The 15,805-nt window shown below is 45.5% G+C and overlaps 1 protein-coding gene across 1 annotated transcript in view; it reads right to left on the reverse strand.

Moving 5' to 3' along the window:
• Positions 1-390: 390 nt before the first annotated feature.
• The window catches only part of LOC121857223 (glycine receptor subunit alpha-4-like), a 35,247-nt gene continuing 19,832 nt past the window's right edge, over positions 391-15,805 (reverse strand). Inside the window, exons 2-11 of the mRNA XM_042353176.1 lie at positions 14,106-14,387; positions 13,287-13,446; positions 11,024-11,106; positions 6,888-7,031; positions 6,565-6,647; positions 5,322-5,456; positions 5,096-5,196; positions 4,479-4,639; positions 3,782-3,926; positions 391-3,472 (exon numbers count right to left, since the gene is read on the reverse strand). Coding sequence (XP_042209110.1) covers positions 2,891-3,472; positions 3,782-3,926; positions 4,479-4,639; positions 5,096-5,196; positions 5,322-5,456; positions 6,565-6,647; positions 6,888-7,031; positions 11,024-11,106; positions 13,287-13,446; positions 14,106-14,164 — 1,653 coding nt within the window. The 5' untranslated portion in view covers positions 14,165-14,387 and the 3' untranslated portion in view covers positions 391-2,890. The remainder of the gene's footprint in view (positions 3,473-3,781; positions 3,927-4,478; positions 4,640-5,095; positions 5,197-5,321; positions 5,457-6,564; positions 6,648-6,887; positions 7,032-11,023; positions 11,107-13,286; positions 13,447-14,105; positions 14,388-15,805) is intronic.

The raw sequence follows: 15,805 nt of genomic DNA on the forward strand, positions 1-15,805 counted from the left end.
TTAACACCTGTCACATATTAACACCTGTCACACATGTTAACACCTGTCACACATGTTAACACCTGTATCACACATGTTAACACCTGTCAATATGTTAACACCTGTCACACATGTTAACACCTGTCACACATGTTAACACTGTCAAATATGTTAACACCTGTCACACATGTTAACACCTGTCACACCTGTCACACATGTTAACACCTGTCACACATAACACCTGTCACACATGTTAACACCTGTCACACACCTGTCACACATGTTAACACCTGTCACACATGTTAACACCTGTCACACATGTTAACACCTGTCACCACCTGTCACATGTTAACACCTGTCACACCTGTCACATGTTAACACTGTCACACATGTTAACACCTGTCACACATGTTAACACCTTTTCACACATGTTAACACCTGTCACACATGTTCACACCTGTCACACGTGTTAACACCTGTCACACATGTTAACACCTGTCAAATATGTTAACACCTGTCACACATGTTAACACCTGTCACATGTGTTAACACTGCGTCAACTAACACCAATCACGTCGTCCTGAACACAAGTGTTTCAAAAATTCACGTCAACAAATAATCGTTTATTTCATACTGGCTAAATCTTGTGGTATTGTGACCTTACAAAACAACACAGCACATCACAACACAACACACCACAACACAACACACCACAACACACTCCCGACATGTAACACAACACACTCCTGATCTTGCAACACAACACAATCCTGACCCTACAAGACAACACAGTCCTGACCCTACAAGACAACAATCCTGACCTTGCAACACAAAGCAGTCCTGACCTTGCAACACAACACACTCCTGATCTTGCAACACAACACAATCCTGACCCTACAAGACAACACAGTCCTGACCCTACAAGACAACAATCCTGACCTTGCAACACAAAGCAGTCCTGACCTTGCAACACAACACACTCCTGACCTAGCAACACAACACAGTCCTGATCCTACAAGACAACAATCCTGACCTTACAACCACAACACGATCCTGACCTTGCAACACAAAGCAGTCCTGACCTTGCAACATAACATACTCCTGACCTTGCAATAAAACACACTCCTGACCTTGCAACACGAAACACTCCCGATCTTGCAACACAACACATTCCTGACCTTGCAACACAAAACACTCCCGATCTTGCAACACAACACAGTGCTGACCTTCCAACAGGCTCAATTATACTACTAATGAGTTAAGTATACCTCAAACAGGCTCAATTATACTCTCTTAAGGTTCCACAATATACAGTAAAGATTGAAGTAATTTGTAGCATCATTTCCCTAACGATTTAATCTGAACGAACATAATATTAACATACATTAATAATAATAATAATAATAATATGTGTACATGTATCACTACGACATTTTATTCTCCTACTTTGTGAATAACTTACCAACTAAATGACAACAAAAACCGTGAAAAAATAAATATATCGATAATCTGTTATTGATTGAATTCAACAAATATACATATATACACAATACACATACGTTATACATGAATTAACTCACATCTTGTTCATAAAGTGAGATATTATATGTATTAATTAACAAGAGGGGTGAGGGATGGGGAGGGAGGGGTGAGGGAGGGAGGGGGAAGAGGATGGTATGGCACTGTGGGTTAGAGGTGTTGGGTATATCACCTTAACACTTGTTATAACCTATTTTTGTATATATACAGTAGGTTGCATCAGAAAATTGTAAACACACACACACACACACACAGCCTAAAATGTGATCCAATATACTGCATGGGTTTGGTTGGGTTAGGTTGGTTCGTTGTGTATTTTGAGTAAACTTCACGGCTAAATAGCGTGTGTAGCGAGAACCGCCCCCGTGTGTAGCGAGAGCCGCCCCGTGTGTAGCGAGAGCCGCCCCGTGTGTAGCGAGAGCCGCCCCGTGTGTAGCGAGAGCCGCCCCGTGTGTAGCGAGAGCCGCCCCGTGTGTACAAGAGTGTTGGTGCACTCCTCAGCAATACACATCACAAAGCCATATGAGAAGTGATCCAAAACAATCCGGCTTCGAACATAACCTGGAGCCAGACAGTTTTATAATGGATCTCTGGATAAAGCCAGCTGGTGATGCCGTGGATTCCTGACTTGTAAATTAAGCCAAAAATGATCCACTCGATCCACGGAGCAGGTAAGTGATCTAGGTGTATAGGGGTCATTACTAACACGAACACTTAAATAGTGCGTGTCCTCCATGACTCACGCACGGAGCCATAAAAAGATCCATTTGATCCCTGGCTTCTGGATGATGTAGACGACCCGTAGTTTATAGGCAGAAGCCAGCTAGTGATCCAGCTCGATCCATGGGTTGTAAACAGTCAGCACATTGGTCTGTCTGATCCTTGACTTAAAGATTAAGCTAATCACATTATCATCTCTGATTTCTAACTAGACCAAGACAGTGGTCTCAGAGGTCTACACTGATCCACAAATGATCCAGCATTTCCCTAGCTTATAACCATAGCCAAAAATTGATCCCTCTCTTCAAGGTTGATCCGCGAAATGATGTCTTCGATCCTTTAACTTACAATTACTGTATTGCCAAAAAGTGATCCTTGGCACACACAGATTCGTTAAGTGATCCACTCGAGGGGTTCTGGGATATTAACTTGTGGTTAATGCTTAGGTACAGAGAGTGATCCCTGGACGTACAGACTGATCCAGAAAGTGATCCAGTCGACTGCTGTCTTATATCCAAAGCCAGGAAATGCTCCTTGGCTGACAGACTGATCCAGAAAACGATCCTTCTGACCTGTTGTGTCATAACCAATACCAGGCAATGATCCCTGGCTCACAGATTGATCCAGATAGTGATCCAGTGGACGTGTTGGCTTATAAGTAGAGCCAAAAGATGATCCAGTACACCCCGTTGATGAGGCCAAAGGTGGAGGGAAAGAACACCCTTGAGAAGCGGTCGACCAGGATGGCCCTCGCTCGTCTCTTCTGGGCAGCGGTGGGTCCTGGCATCCTGGCGGGGGGCGGCGGAGGCGGGGGCACGCTGGGCAGGGGCGGACACAACAGGTCGGCGTAGGTCTGGTTGCTGTGACTGTGGGGTCTCATGCCATGTAAGGGGGCACCGTGGGCCAGTGCCCCGTGGAGTGGTGGTCCATGTGACAGTGGGCCAGCCGGGGGCACTCCATGGGAAAAGGGGCCTTGCATCGGAGTGTGGAAGTGGTGGGCGGCGTTCTCGTGGAAGTGATGTTGGCGGTGGACGGGCGCGCTGTGGGTCAGGCTGCCATGTAGGGGTCCACCGTGGGTAAGTGGGCTTCGTATGGGCGTACCGTGGGCCAGGGTAATGTTGCCGTGGGGATGACTGCCGTGGACGTGGGAGCTGTGGTGGGAGTAGGCGTGGGTTGAGAGATCCCCCGGGTGATCGTGGGTGCGGGGGTACGACAGACCAACACGACCGTTCTCCTGTGGACACAACACGACACCATCAGTGGCCGTCAACACGACCACAAACACGATATAACTCTTATGACAGTACGACTACTACTAGCGAACACGAGTAGCTGATGGCAGGGTCATATTACTACTACTACTACTACTACTAATAATAATAATATTAATACTACTAGCTGCTGGTGGCATGGTTATACTACTACTACTACTAGCAGCTGGTGGCATGCTCATACTACTACTACTACTACTACTACTACTAACACAACTACTACCACTACTAGCATCTGATGATGGTAGGGTTACACTACCAACATGACTGACCTTGTCAGCGCAGATGTGGTGGTGGTGGTGATGGAAGCCGCTCCTGCTCTCCTTCTCTGAGGGTTTGCTCTTGGTCGGTGTGTCTGGCCCGTCACCCAACACCACATTCACCAGCGCGTATTCCATCAAGGCCAGGAACACAAACCTGCAGATGTGGGAGGATGCAGGTGTAATTACAGGTGTGGGGGTGTGGCTGTGGTCGGCGTGGTCAGTATGGGTGTGGACAGGTGTGGGGGGGTATGGGCGTGGGCGGAGCGGGTGTGGACAGGTGTGAGGTTGTGGGCGTGGGCGGTGTGGGTGTAGACAGGTGTGGGGGTGTAACTGTGACAGGTATGGGCAGGTGTAGCTGTAAATATATATATATATATATATATATATATATATATATATATATATATATATATATATATATATATATATATATATATTTCATGTAAATCCACAATGAAAACGTGGATAAGATAAATCTTGATAAAATCACACGGGAAAATGGAAACAACGGGTACCTTAGCTTTCGTCTTGAATATATATATATATATATATATATATATATATATATATATATATATATATATATATATATATATATATATATATATATATCAAAACCTAAAATAAACCTAAAACAAACAATAGATTTTTAACTTGATGTCAAATTTTGACTTAAGAGACAAACTGAATACTTTGACACACTTACACAGTACAGGTAGACATAAACATATCGATGATCTTGATGTAAGAGACTGGAGGGAGTGAGGCCTGAGACTTAGCGTGCTGGGTGGACAGTGTCAGGAGTGAGGTCACGCCCAGTGTGACCCTCGCTGGCGCCGCCTCAGGCTTGATCCAGAAGGACACCCACTGTAGGGGTCAAGACAGGTCATTAGAGGTCACGCAAGGAAGTAAGATGGTTAGTATTGTATTTATTATTGTTATTATTATTATTATCATTATTATTATTGTTATTATTATTATTATTATTATTGCTATTATTATTATTATTATTATTATTATTATTATTATTGTTATTATTATTATTATCATTATTGTTATTATTATTATTATCATTATTATTATTGCTATTATTATTATTATTATTATTATTATTATCATTATTGTTATTATTATTATTATTATTATTGTTGTTATTATTATTATTGTTATTGTTATTATTATTATCATTATTATTATTGTTATTGTTATTATTATTATTGCATCACTCACCACCACTCCCCCTTCTTTCCTCCCCCAATCCCATCCCTCACCACCATCCCTCTACTCTCCTCCCTCACCATCTCCCCCCCTCTGGTCACTTACCGACATAATCACTATGAGACAGGTAGGCATGTAGGTATGGAAGAGATAGTAGCCGAGGCGCCGACGTAGCTGGAACACCACCTCCAGACACGTGAAGTTACCTGTCGGGAAGAATACCTGCAGTTGAAACATCTCTACACCTGTTGTTTGGCTCATTTAAACACCTGTGCACACCTGTACCACTGACCTGTGTTACTGACCTATGAAGTAGACCTTTGTTACTGACCTGTGAAGTAGACCTGTGTACAGTCGGCCGTGTGGTTCCTGACCAGGTCAAACTGGGGCAGCTCTATATGGTCGTCCACCTCAAGGGGCATCTCAGGGTCCCAGTCAAATACTAGGTCCTCCGTGGTGTGTGATACTGTAGAGGTCAAGGTTAAATAGTTAGGGGCCAAGGGTCAGAGGTCATACTTTAGGGTCAAGGTTGAGGTGGTCGGGGTCAAGGGTCAGAAGTCATACTTCAGGGTTCAAGATTAAAGTGGAAGGGGTCAAGGGTCAGAAATCATACTTCAGGGTCAAGGTTGAAGTGATAGGAGTCGAGGATCAGATGTCATACTTCAGGGTCAAGGTTGAAGGGTCACTTATAAACACTTCAGAATAATGGCACAATGAGGTCTCTCTCTCTCTCTCTCCTGTATCTATGAAACTTGGGCGTAAATACTCAGAGAGAGAGAGAGAGAGAGAGAGAGACTCTTCCTCATCACTGACTCAGCACAGCTCTGGTCACCCTCTGCTCTTCCCAAGTAACCTTTGACCTCCTGATAACTCGTGTCCTACAACCAGGTGACCTTCCCACGTCGTCACACAGAGGTCAAACGGAGGCTAAGTTCACTAAATTCTTAAAGTGTTTGACAAATGTTAAGTTGACATTTTCTCAACACTAACAAGCCTTCAGGTTGTTCGTGAGTTAAAAGTCAAGACCCATTAAGTTATGTCATAAGTAGTTTTTAAGAAGCATTTGGTCTGCGTGAAAGTTTTTGTGTAATTAATGTATTAACTTAAAGACGTTCTAATAATAATAATAATAATAATAATAATAATAATTGTTATAATTGAGTGTTAGGTAATGTCTACCAAAAGACTCAAGTCACTAGCGAGGAAGAACGCCATTTTACGGTGTTGACTCCTGGGTGTCTCTCCATTGTCCTAACCCCTTGCTGACCTGTCCTCACCTGACCAGTGGACCGTGACCTGACCCGGGAAATGAGCTAAGCGGAACCCAAGGTGGAAGAGAGAGATTGTGGGAATGGTGGTGGTAGTGGTGATGGTGGTGATAATGGTGGTAGTGGTAGTGATTGTATGGTGGTGGTGGTGGTGATGGTTATAATAGTGGTGATGCTCTCTCTCTCTCTCTCTCTTTACACAGTCAAATAATTTATCAATTCTCACGACTCTCTGATCAGTCCTCACGACTCTGATCAATCCTCACGACCCCGATCAACACGTACGACTCTCTGATCAACACTTACGACTCTCCATCTGCATCCTGCACTCCTGGGTGTCGTGTGGGTAGATGGCGTAGTTCATTGCACACGACAGCGTCAACGTCAGCCTGGGGAAGGAAGAGGAGGAGGTTAGTCTTATGGCTGAGAAGGAGGAGGAAGAGGAACCTTTAACTCTGTAGAATCTCACATAACACGTATTTAACTCTTTAGAAACGCACATGACACATAGTTAACCCTTTAGAGTGACACATGACATAGTTGACCCTTTAGAGTGACACATGACACAGTTGACCCTTTAGAGTGACACATGACACAGTTGACCCTTTAGAGTGACACATGGCACATACTTGACCATGTAGAGGATGGTTGAGTCCTTGTGCAGCCAGACGTAGTGGTTAGGGATGGTCATGGTCTGGAAGGTGACCTGTTTAGCGTTCTTGAAGAAGCTGTCAGGACGCCACATATCCTTCAGCCACTCTACCTCCAACAACCTGCCATGGGGGAGGGGGACACTATTACCTCTTAATGGTGCACTGTACGCTTATGGTGCTGATTATGGTGTTAAATATAGGCTCTAAGTGTAGCTCAAGGGGTACACTGTACACTTATGGTGCTGATTGTGGTGTTAAATATAGGCTCTAAGTGTAGCTCAAGGGGTGCACTGTACACTTATGGTGCTATATAGTTACACTATATTTTAATAATTGAAGTAAGTAGTAGGTAATATATTAAAAGTCAATGTTCATGTCACCATACTGTTGTGTCCTGGTAGATCCTATATCTAGTGACACTATACTTGTCGTCATACCTAAACTATGTCACTATACCTGTTAAAATGCGAGCATTTATAGTGTTACTTTAGATCTGTAGTGTCATCATACTTGTAGTCACCATAGTTGTCATCATATCTTCAACAGTGTGTCATCAATACATACTCTATTATAATTGATAGTCACTATGCCTACAGAGTAAACATACCTGTATTGTGATATAACCATACGTAGTGGCACCATACCTACAAGTTCACATCAGAAAATCCCAGCACAACACATACACAAAAACACTACACCTGTTTGTGTTGTTGAGGGCGATTGTACAACGTCACGACCGTAATACCATCTACTTCAGGTGATGACGTCATACGTGACCTACCCAGCAGCACCATTCATCACACGAGGAAATTTCACTTTACAAAAACATCGACTATTAGAGTGAAGGCAGTAATGCTTCCGTGTTTACTGACCCGCTGCTCCTAAATGTTAATTGTCCCACGTCACACAGCACTTGGTGGTGGAGTCTAGAGGCTTTGTTTACCTCGTGAGCGTTCGCGAAAGCACTATCCGGATTCATTATATGAGCGCATTTGCATAACGTAATATAAACACGGAATATATTGTGTTGACGGTATTTAGATCAAGTTCCTCGACCAGCAGCAGTAGAATGATGTAAAGAGAATGTGTCTGTCGTCCATCACACGTGAAGGTTGACCCCGAGTTTCACCTTTAAAAGTTACTGAATACCAGAGTAATGCTTCTTTATGCTTCAGCCCGACACACCTGAACACTAATTGACATATTTACAGGTGCGACACACACAGGTTAATGGCGCCTTCTGTTGTACCACTAAACGGACCCTCACAACCGATCTTTTTACACACACACACACACACACGTTACTGAGTTATTTCACCACCTTAGAAAGGACAGGAGAGGTGGTGGTGTAGTTCTGTACTGTCGCAGTGACCTCAAACCATCACCCCTAGGTGTTAATGTACCTGAAGATGTAGAAGCCTTGTGGGTTCAGGTCACTCCCACCTCCCACCCCCGCCAGCTTGCCTCCCTCATTGTCTGTGTATGCTATCATCCCCCCCGCGCACCAACCGCCAATGTACTGATTACTCATATTATAGACACTGCTGACTCCCTGAGATCCAGATTTCCATGTGCTAAACTAGTGATATGCGGTGACTTCAATGAGTTAGACATCAGTGACATCACCCAACACCTCCACCTTACACAAATAGTAGACTTTCCCACACATGGCAATGCCACCCTTGACCTCATTATGACTGATCTCAGTAACCACTACCTTCCCCCCCAGCCGCTGCCTCCCATGGGACGCAGCCCACACCTGTCCCTGCTGTGGTTACCTACCCCCACCTTCTCACCACCGCCAGTTGCCACCAGGACTTACCGACCCACCCCCGACTCTGCAATGCGGCGTTTTGGACAATGGATAACCCGGTATCCCTGGACTGAAGTGATCACGGTAGACGATGTGCAGAACAAATGGGATAATTACCTGGACACTATCACCAAAGCCTACCACCACTTCTTTCCAGCCAAAACACTGAGGATCCACCCCGATGATGTCCCGTGGATTACGCCCCGCATAAAAAGACTTATTGAGCAGCGCAACAAGGCATACTACACCAACAACCGCCCGTACAAAAGTCTACGTAACCAGGTCATCAGGGAAATCAAGTCTGCCAAGAAGACTTATTATCCCAGGAAAGTGCACGACCTCAAGGAAGTCGGCATCGGTCAGTGGTACTCCAAGGTAAAAGATCTCTGTGGTCTCAACCGTCAGTCTCCCACACTTCCTTTCATCTCACATTTTCCTAGTGAGGAGGCAGCTGAGACAATTAATAACCACTTTGTTACCATATGTCATACCTTACCCAGTCTTGACCTCACTCTCCTCCCAGCTTACTTACCTTCCCCCTCCCCCCCTCCCAGTGTCCAACCATATGAAATCGCCAACAAACTCCTGAAATTTAAATCCAAACACTCCACGACCCCAATTGACCTCCCAATCAAAATATACAAGGAGTTTGCAGTCGAACTTGCCATCCCACTCTGTTCTATTATTAATGCATCCCTCAGACAAAGCAAATGCCCTAATGAATGGAAAACCACATTTGTCACCCCCATCCCCAAGGTCACCACCCCACAGTCCCCTAACGACCTCAGGCCAGTTGCCATTACCCCCATACCCAGTCAACTTTGTGAGGACTTTGTTTTTGAGTGAGCATTTGCCAGTATCTATCAGTCAATTGATTCACAGCAATTTGGCAATATGAGGACCTCCTCTACATCACACTGCTTGGTGAGCTTTCTGGATTTTCTGCACAAAAACTTGCAGAAACGAAAGACATCACTGGCCGTTGCCCTTGTGGACTTCAGGAAGGCCTTTGACCTTGTTGATCACTGCACTGTTATCAACAAGGCTATTGCACTAGGGCTGCCCACCAACCTGGTCTCATGGCTCACTGATTTCTTGAGTGGACGTCGCCAAGCAGTGAGGTATCAGGGCTTAGTCTCTACATTCCAACACCTCACCTGCGGTGTTCCCCAGGGGACCAAGATGGGACCACTATGCTTCCTCATCCTGATCAACGACGCTCTATCGGACACTCCTCACAGGTGGAAGCATGTGGATGACTGCACTGTGGGGGTTTCAGTGGACAACACCGCACCAGACTACTCATCGCTCCAAGGCACCCTGGACTGGCTACAGGCATGGACTACGGAGAACAAGGTCACCATCAACCACACCAAAACCGTAGTCATGCACATCAATACCGCCACCACTCCAGTGCAAGCCCCAGCAGTCACAGTGGGTGCCCATCCTCTCCAGCTGGTGCAGTCTGCCAAACTCCTGGGTGTAACTATAGACAATAAACTTGACTGGAAGGCCCATGTAAGTAACACAGTCAAGGCAGCCTCGTACCGTCTCTACATGCTACGAAGACTTAGGTCACTTGGGACACCCACGCCAGAGCTGAGGACCATCTACAACGTCTTTATTCTCCTCAAACTAACGTATGCGTCACCAGCCTGGTCGTCTTCTCTCAACTCCACCCAACAACGTCAGCTAGAGAAGGTACAGAAAAGGGCCTGCAGAATCATGCTCGGCGCTGAATACTCCGGCTACACCAACGCTCTCTCCACCCTGGAAATGCCATCCCCCAGTGACATCCACCACCAAGCACTGGAAAGGTTTGGCCGTGGACTATTGCACCACCCTCGCCATCGCCACCTCCTGCCACCTGCAGCCCCCCACCCTTCTCGCGCAGTCCGCCACTACAACAAAATTCAGCCCATAAGAGCCCGCAGCGATAGATATAAGAATAACACCATCCCATCTATTGTTAAAATAATAAACAACTCCTGATTTATGTACTGTACAGCCCTGTAAATGTATTCAATGCATATTATATCATTATGTCTAAATCAAATGTAAGTCTGTATATTTTCAGCCACCGGCTGCAACTCTATTAATAAACCGTTTATTATTATTATTATTATTATTATTATTATAATATTACAGTGTCACCATACCCGTCACCATACTACAGTGTCACCATACCCGTCACCATACTACAGTGTCACCATACCCGTCACCATACTACAGTGTCACCATACCCGTCACCATACTACAGTGTCACCATACCCGTCACCATACTACAGTGTCACCATACCTGTAGCTGGAGGTCATGTTCTCAGGCAGCCTCAGTCGATGGTCTTTCCACGACTGAGCGAAGAAGATGTCTGCCACGTATGTCTGTTGAGAAGATAGTGTTAAGTGATAGTGATGGTGGGGATGGTGATGGTAGTGATAGTAGTGATGGGGGTGTTAGTGGTGTTGGTAGTGATGGTGATGCTGGTTGTGGTGATGGTGATGATAGTTGTAGTGATGATGATGATGATGAAGGTGATGGCTCCCTTCCTCCATCCATCTATCCCTCCCTCCATCCCTCCTTCCTCCCGCACTCCGTCCTTTCTTCCTTCCTCCCTCCTGCCCTCCTTCCCTCCCTCTACGTCTGGCATCAATCTTCCTTGATCCTCCCAGCTCCCACCCAGTTACTTCCGGGATATTACCCCTCTTCTCTCTCTCTCTCTCTCCTCCCTTCCTTGTTCCCTCTTCTCTCTCTCTCTCTCTCTCTCTCTCTCTCTCTCACCACCAGGAAGCAGTGTAAGAGAACGGGGTCAGGTAGGGTGAGACTCAACCATTGTTTTGTATCGCTAATGGCCAAACTTCCTCCCTGTGACGAGAGTAATTGTTCCATCCATTAATGACGTATTGAGTGTGTGTGTGTATGTGTGTGTGTGTATGTGTGTGTGTGTGTGTGTGTGTGTGTGTGGACAAAATAATTCGCTCCAGTGATAAGGCAGCGAAATATTTGGGCTAACGGAGTGGATATTATGCATAGTCACGCGTCTCATTATCCCTGAACCAGCGATCGACTCCTACGTAGAGTCACTCCCACGTAGAGTCACTCCCCCTTCCCCCCCTCCCCCCTCTCCCACTACCCACCTCCCCTCCCTCTTCTCTCACTTCGTCTTGTCAGATATATATTTAGTTTAATCTCCCCTACCATCCCTCTCTCACCTTCCACCCACCCACTTACCTCACTCCCCCATTCACCCACCATTCCTACTCCTTCCCTCATCTCCCTCCTTCACCTCCCTACCTCCCCTTCTGCTCTCCCATCCCCCCTCCCTCACTTCCCTGCCCTTGTTATGATGACCAATATTCATCTTGAAGTTATTGTGAAGTAGTGAGGCAAGTGTTATTGTGAGGTGTGAGGCAAGTGTTATTGTGAGGTGTAATTTGACTCTTATGATGGCAAACGACGTAAGAATTGATGAGAAAATACAAGAGGAAGAAAGGTGAAGAAACATATTAATTTAACACACACACACTCACACAATAAATATATTTATGCCATATACTGTACAATCACTTTATATACATAACAATGGACAAGCCATCTGAGAGAGAAAGACTATTTATCCAGCTCTGGTAGTTAAACGTGGCTGGCTGGCACCGTAGAGTTTCACGCGGCTGCTGGTGACAGCGCGGGTCTGAGTACTGATGTTCGTTCTGCTGCGTCTACCAGCTCTATGAATACCTGTTCTGTCTGACTCATTGACTGGTTGTGTGACTGACTGTCTGACTGATTAACTGACTTATATAGCGAGAGAGAGTGAGAGACAGAGAGTGAGAGAGAGAGAGAGAGAGAGAAGAGAGAGAGAGAGACACCATTTATCAAGCTCTGGTAGTTAAACGTGGCTGGCTGGCACCGTAGAGTTTCACGCGGCTGCTGGTGACCACACGGGTCTGAGTACTGATGTTCGTTCTGCTGCGAGAGAGAGAGAGAGTCAACTTCTATGAAATTTGGCAGTCACTGGGGGGGTGGAACAGGCGGTAGGAAGGGGGGATAGGAGAGCAAGGAAGGGGAAGGATAATGAAAAAGGGGGAGTTTGGGGGGGAGGGGGGTTAAGGGTGAAAGGGTAAAGGTCGTAGATATATCCAACACTGTAAGTGTCATCCGCCTCAACTATTGTCGCGGACTGGTCCTTAAGTAGTTTTTTCATCGTCATTATAGAAAACAGTTTACACTTATACCTGGAGGCTGCTAATAACACCCTCCACTACCACCCCTCCTCCTCAAGCCCTCCACCACCCCTCCTTTACACCCTCCATCACCCTCCACATTCTCTACCACCACTCTACACTCTCCACCACTTTTCCACTTCCCCCACCACCTCTCACTCCCACCCGCCACCCCTCTACACTCCTCCACCATCCTTCCCCACCATCCACTACAGCCTCTTCTACCCCTCCACACCCTCCATACCCTCCACACCCCTCCACACTCCCTCCACACCCTCCACACCCTCCACACCCCTCCACACCCTTCCATACCCTCCACACCCCTCCACACTCCCTCCACCTACCATGGAGTTTTCGTTGATGGAGTCGATGCCCATGACAGTCACGTGGAAGTACACATTGGTAGGTCTTCCCTCCTTCTTAGGCGGCCGCATCTTATCATAGTCCTTCGGGTTTTCTGGCAGCAAGTCCTTGAAGCTGAGGACCCCACCGCTACCGTCCGTACTGAGGGGAGAGTGTGAGTGGGGTGAGTGGGCTGCTAGGGAGAGGTGGTGAGTGGGCTGTGGGGGAGAGAGGTAATGAGTGGGATGTTAGGTGAGGGGGTGAGTTAAGTGGTGAATGGTGTTAGGGAGAATATCTCTTTATTTGCTATGAAACCCAAGAGACAATGGCCAGAGGTGAGAGACAGAGAGACCTTTTATCTCTTTATACTACCTCTTTCTTTCTCACTCTCCTAACGTCACTGTCTATCTCTCTTTGCTCGTTTATCTGTCTGTCTTTCTATCTGTCATTCTGTTTTTCATTGACTGTCTCTCTCTGTCTCTCTTATGTCTCATGCTACTTATTGTCTCCCAACTTGTCTATCTATTTACATTCGCACCTGTCTCTCTGTCTGTCTGTCTCCTGGACTATATTATTTCTCTACCTATCTCTTAATCTATCTTGACCTATATTATTTAATTATTCATCTGTGTAGTATAGATAAATAGTTGATTATTAGTTGTTAATGGCTGACAAACAGAGAGAGAGAGAGAGAGAGAGAGAGAGAGAGAGAGAGAGAGAGAGAGAGAGAGAGAGAGAGAGAGAGAGAGAGAGAGAGAGAGAGAGAGAGAGAGAGAGAGAGAGAGAGAGAGAGAGACAGAGAGAGAGAGGAGTGTACGTACTTGGCGTGGGCACACAGTAGGCACGGCAGCAACAGCAGTACATGTACCGTCCCCCACATCACTGCCTCGCCGCCTCCTTCCCCCTCACCTAAGACGCTGGATAGGACTTAGTCGCCCCTTTGAGGAGAATCAAGGCGCTGTGAGGGCTCGTTGTGGCGCTGTGAGGGCTCGAAGTGGCGTTCTGAAGGCTCGTGATGGCGCTGTGGGGGCTTCTGGTGGCACTGTTTGGGCTTGTGGTGGCGCTGTGAAGGGTGTGGTGGCGCTGTGAAGGCTGTAGTCGACCTGTAAGAGAGAGTGAGATGTATTGACTGAGTTTAGTGGTGCAACACTTTGCTGCAAAACCCTTCGATGAACATAAAAATTAATACATTTTCCTAAAACACTACAAGCACCACAAGAATAATGCACCCATGTCTTACAGCACTTCAAGTAACACAAAAATTAACGCAACACTCTTATGCAGCACGAAAAATTACTGCAACACTTCAAGCAACACAAGAATTAATGCAACACGTCCTGCAACTCAAGATTTAATGCAACACGTCAAGTATATCATGCAAATTATGATTGGATGTCGTAAATCTGTAGTGTGCGTGTGTGTGTGTGTGTGTGTGTGTGTGTGTGTGTGTGTGTGTGTGGTGCCGTCTATGTCTGTATGTATGTATATATGTCTGCGTTACTGTCTAAATGTAAGTGCGTATGATTGTCTGTCTGTCGGTGTCTGTCTCACTGTATGTATGTATGATTGTGTCTATCTGTGTCTGTCTGTCTGTCTGTCTCAATTACCATGAGTTATGAAGATAATTGAGAAATTTGCGACTCTTACACGAATGATTAATTGTGTGAGATGTTGACAACAAGTGGTGGAGAGAGAGAGAGAGTGACCTCATAAGGTTTATGTTGGTGATGTGTCTTCTGGGTAAATCCCACTTTATCAAGGGTACCCACTCACCTCCTGCCACCCCTGAGTGAACGAGGAAGAGGAAGACAAAAGGAGGAAGGAAGAGAGGGACAGGAGGAAAAGGAGAGAGGAAGGAGGGTGAGGCCTGAGGGGGGGGGAGGATGGGTAAGAACGAGGAAAAAACAAGAAAAAGAGAGAGAGAGAGAGACAGAGTCACCACCAACAGTATTACCAGACCAAATATTGTAACTCTTTGTACACAAATGTCCACTAAAACACAATGAATTAATCTAAAAAAAAGTCAGGTAATAGCATCAGTAATGACCTTTTCCCTGGCAGTTAATTAGTATGTAAATGAGGTAGTTGGCAGTAATAGGTGGCACCATGAACAAGTCGTAATTGGGATGTTATTGAGAGCCACAACTCATTGTCCAGGTGTAGTCCACTCTACCTGGGGTAATAATAATAATAATAATAATAATAATAATAATAATAATAATAATAATAATAATAATAATAATAATAATAATAATAATAATAATAAAAACAGAGAAAAAAAGCACACAATAACCTGGACAAAATCAGCAACTTATAGAGTTAATTAAGGCTAAGACCGTAGTGCAATATGTAAATAAGGTTACCTGATAATACCTGCACTTTTAACACGGAGTTCTGAGTTCGCTACAGTTAGCAGGAATGGCTGGCTTTTGGACATGTTTTTTGGCTATGTTTGGGAGGGTGTGTATGTATGTGTGTGTGTGTGTGTGTGTGTGTGTGTGTGTGTGTGTGTGTGTGTGTG

Source organism: Homarus americanus, unplaced genomic scaffold, assembly GCF_018991925.1.
Source record: "Homarus americanus isolate GMGI-L3 unplaced genomic scaffold, GMGI_Hamer_2.0 scaffold20465, whole genome shotgun sequence".
In the NCBI taxonomy this organism is placed as follows: Eukaryota; Metazoa; Arthropoda; class Malacostraca; order Decapoda; family Nephropidae; genus Homarus; species Homarus americanus.